A 4,316-nucleotide genomic window follows, 5' to 3' on the forward strand; every position below is an offset into this window, starting at 1 on the left:
TAGAGAGAGAACCATGTAACCATAAAGAAATCTAGAATAAATCAAATGTAATATGTGGTCTGAAAATTCCTTCGGAATGCTCAATACTCTGAGATTATAATAACAAATCACCACCATTATTTGCACAAAAATTCACGAAAAAAATTAACGAAAATTGTAACAAATATTAATAAACCACTTTTGGTCGCAAGAGGGAGGCAGCAGCTGAAAACCGGAGGATTTTCTCTATTGGATTCCTTGGAAGAAATCACCCAAACTTTTGTATAACAGAGATTCTTGAAGGACCCATAACAAGGCCAATAACTAAAATAACAAGAAAAGAGTACAACAAACAACAGCTATAACAGATGTCAAACACAAATTTTCTTCCTAGACTGGTATTTCCGTTCAATTATTTGCCCTTAGCAGTAATTAGACCATCGAGGAAGAAAAATAAAGCACCGAAACAATTATCCATGGAACGAGCATATCATGTGCTTTTATTTACCTGATTGTGCGCGGAGAGAAACCATGCTTTTTCTCCCACAATCAAATAAGTTGTGCTTTTTTCAGGTCAGATACAACTCCTCTATCTTCATTACCTCTCTCGTTGTATATAACCTGCAGAAAGTTGGCAGAAATGGTAAATTTTGATGGCTTTGATACTGGAGTGATCTTTGTGAATTTAAAGAACAACGGGTCTGTATTGATACCTTGTCTATGATGCCATAATCAACTGCCTCGCTGGGGCTGAAATATTTTGGACGCCTAATATCGGCATCGATTTCCTCAGGTGATTTTCCTATGTGCTTTGCGAGAAGATTAACCTTTAAGAAACAATAACCAAAAGAAACGTCAAAAACATGTATCATCTCATTGGTTAAATTAAATTAAAATATTGAATCAAGCGCATGATTGAAGAAGCTTATTTGACATATTCCTTTTATTATTTCTCACTCTATTTTCATACATACGTTCTGATGAGATTGACAGTTCATTTCTTAAGTTGTTTAATCGTTGCATCCATAGATTGTCAAGCTCTAAAATAAGCATATATCTCAATTTTCTCTCTAATACGGAAGAAAATTGGACGATTTTAGTAAGTTATTTTAATTATGAAAACACCTGCAATTGAACTTCCGGTCCTGGGTAAATCTCATATATTATTATACTATTAGAATTGCAATAAGGAGAATATTTACTACGCGCAGTGCTATGGAACTGAGTATCTTCAAAGATTGTTAACTTACCAATTCTTTCTTCACATTTGTGACCTCCTTTCGGGCAAGTTCCACATCTGAAGCTTGACCTTGAAACCTCGCCATTGGCTGCAAAAGTAAGACAACAATTTTCAGGTTAGAAAGTCTCCACATACCATTTCTTCATATGTATAAATATATATACATATCGCTAAATTAACATTGCCTACAGAGTAAAATAACAAAAAGGATGAACCCAAATAGAAAAATCAATAAATAACCTGCTTAATCATAATTGTAGACGAGGGCAAAGCAGAGCGGTTTCCCTTTGCACCAGCAGCCAAAAGTAATGCTGCTTCTCCCCAAGCATTGCCAACACAGAGAGTAAATATTGCAGGCTTCACATACCTAAAGCAATACAGAAAGATTTAACCATACGCACAAATCTAAAAAAAATTCCTATAGCTTTGTCACGACATTAAGCACTCAAATATCATCTCCCATTAAAAGACTAAAACAGCATTATGTAACAAGGGTATAGCGATTAATCACCCCATAACATCATAGATGGCAAAAGCTTCAGTCTCGTAACCCAATTTCTCGCCTCCCTGATAAAGAGGATGAAACACACATAAAGATTCAACTACACAAGATCATAGCAAACCATTTTTGAACTTCAATTTTTTAAAGGAAAGAAACATTTGGGAACTGAAAAATACTAGCAATAGCTAGGTGGGCTAAAACCCAAGACCTCTTGAGAATAAACCAAGAGCCTGGCCACTAGACCAAGAACTTTTTGGTAAGCATTTAAACTTTGATGGTTCTTAAAGGAAGCAAATAGGTTAAATAAATCTGGTTCGTGAAAAAAAAAACTGTGCCACAGCGAAGGCTTTTTCAAGGATTTCTGGGATGCATCGAAGATGGTAATACTCATAGTTCTCTTGGGGGTGCTGCTCTTAGTAATATAGTCCCTGTTTCTTTTTTCTTTTCATTTTTTAAAACTCTTATTAGTGACTGTATGCTCTACTTAACAAGAAGATACTGAGTTTTTAGCTGTGCCTGATTTTGTTATTCTTAACATTTACAGGAAGAGCTTTGCAAAAAAAATTATGAATAGAAAAATTGAACTGAATCGTGTTCTATTGGCGATTGGAATATATAGCTCATCAAGTGGATAGACATAGAGACAAACGTACAATAGCTTCTAAAATTAAAAGAGTAAATGGACTTCTAACCTTTGTTGTTCCTGTAGAATTTACGTAAAGATAGATTGGCTTATCTGCATCGTCGTACTGAAGATATAGAAATTCTGCAAGTATCAATTCTGTAACGGAAGGAACAAGAGACATGCCCAGATACACGATTCTATTCTTATACAAGTAAGATGCCAAATCAGGAGGAGGTTGTTCCCACGCACTTCCTCTTGAAAATGGAATAACCTGCAAAGTGCCAAAGTAAGAGTCATAAGAAACAATGTACATACATCACCGGTACATACGGAAAATCGAAACCCAGATAAATTTGGATGGTTAGAACCTCAAAAGCATCATTGGTGACATTACTAATAAAATACTTGCAGCCTTTGTAGAAACCAACAAAAATAAAAAATGAGAAAAACAAGAGAGTACATTTCAGCAGAGAGCCCATCATGAATTCATGGTTAGAAATTGCAAAGATTTGAAAGTGTTCCATAGCCAGGAAAAAAATGGGCATCAGATACAGAGTACAGAGTAAACAGCACAGGCACCAATATACTGTGAGTTGTGGGATTGAAATTCCCGTATAGTGCATTAGGTTTTCCAATTTATTCTTGACCAATTCTAGTAAAAAAAAAATAAAAATTACAAGGCTTGTTTCTCTACTGAGATATATTTTCAGTACCTAACTTCGTAAATTAGGCATTAGCGTTTTTTATCTTTGCTCTTTTTAATCAAGGATGTTCCAATAGAGCAAGTTCCAATGTTTATAAATTCTCAAGCCACAATAAATTTAAAATGAAAAAACAGTCTCACAGCCCTCAAAATTCATTTATTACAATCAAATAACAACAACTAAAACCTAACCCTACGGAAGTATCAGAGTGCGAAGGTTACCATAGTGACGACGCCTCGTACAGGCTTGGAGCCGCGAAACGACGCCGGGTTGAGCGACTGAGGTCGGAGCTTCGTCCCGGAGAACTCGCCGGAGCCACTTCCTCCAGAGAACGAAGAGAGAAGTGTTGAGGATAGCGAAGAAGCTGTTCGGAGAGATTGAGACGAGCTCGCCGCCGCCGGCGGCGGCGCGTGAGCAGAGCGGACGGAAATCGACGTCACTCGCGAAGGAAAGGGACGCGATAGGGCGCGCGGTGGGAGCGCGAAAGTCGAAGCCACTGTGGCGACCTCCATTACTGGAGCACTGAAAATGGAGTTCTTTTTTCAAGAAGGAAGGTGTCTCGTTTTTTTGGGTAAAATGTGAAGGAAGAAGATGTAAGATATACTTTCAGGGGAAAAAAATAATAAAAGAGAAAGGGAATGATATGCAAAAACTACATGTCGTTTTAACTTTGACGAGTGAGCTTTTGAGAGAGGGAAAATATCAAAACTATCCCTCGTGTTTAATCGAAATGCGAGATTTATCCCCTCTATTTCTAGAAATATCAGACATATCCCTTTAGTTTAATATAAATGACATATACCTCCCCTAAAAAAATGTTATATTACAAATATCACCCTTTTCGTTTATTTTTTACAAAAAAATAATTTGAACTCCCTAAAATACCCTTAATAGAATAAATATTTATTTACTATTTTATTAAAAAAAATCAAAATCCCTCTTTATAAAAAAAATCCTTAACTTTTTATAAAGAAATTTTTTAATTTAATTTTTTTTATATAGAATAGAAAATAAAAAATTATTTCATTAAGGGTATTTTGGGGAGTTCAAATTATTTTTTGTAAAAAATAAACGAAAAAGGGTGATATTTGTAATATAACATTTTTTTAGGGGATGTATATGTCATTTATATTAAACTAAAGGGATATGTCTGATATTTCTAGAAATAGAGGGGATAAATCTCGCATTTCGATTAAACACGAGGGATACTATTGATATTTTCCCTTTGAGAAATTGTCCCATTTGCCACCAATTTCATAACATTTT

The 4,316-nt window shown here is 35.4% G+C and overlaps 1 protein-coding gene across 1 annotated transcript; it reads right to left on the minus strand.

The window, feature by feature from the left end:
• Positions 1–205: 205 nt before the first annotated feature.
• Positions 206–3,639, minus strand: CLPR4 (CLP protease R subunit 4). Its single transcript, XM_089606880.1, has 7 exons — positions 3,272–3,639; positions 2,414–2,617; positions 1,731–1,786; positions 1,460–1,586; positions 1,230–1,307; positions 693–806; positions 206–600 (listed from the first exon to the last, which is right to left on the minus strand). The coding sequence occupies exons 1-7, from the start codon at positions 3,560–3,562 to the stop codon at positions 529–531; spliced, it is 942 nt and encodes a 313-aa protein (XP_089463006.1). The 5' UTR covers positions 3,563–3,639; the 3' UTR covers positions 206–528.
• Positions 3,640–4,316: the final 677 nt, after the last annotated feature.

This window comes from Urtica dioica, chromosome 2 (assembly GCF_054948205.1).
Source record: "Urtica dioica subsp. dioica isolate 48M chromosome 2, U.dioica_male_clone48M_v1_H2, whole genome shotgun sequence".
Lineage (NCBI taxonomy): Eukaryota > Viridiplantae > Streptophyta > Magnoliopsida > Rosales > Urticaceae > Urtica > Urtica dioica.

What these genes read in the sequence shown, in the direction of transcription:
- CLPR4 (XM_089606880.1), bottom strand. Translation starts at nt 3,562, where the DNA reads ATGGAGGTCGCCACAGTGGCTTCGACTTTCGCGCTCCCACCGCGCGCC. An exon ending in GCCATCTATGATGTTATGGG is followed by an intron (nt 1,587 to 1,730) that starts GTGATTAATCGC and finishes GTATTGCTTTAG; the next exon opens with GTATGTGAAGCCTGCAATAT. An exon ending in CAAATGTGAAGAAAGAATTG is followed by an intron (nt 807 to 1,229) that starts GTAAGTTAACAA and finishes TGTTTCTTAAAG; the next exon opens with GTTAATCTTCTCGCAAAGCA.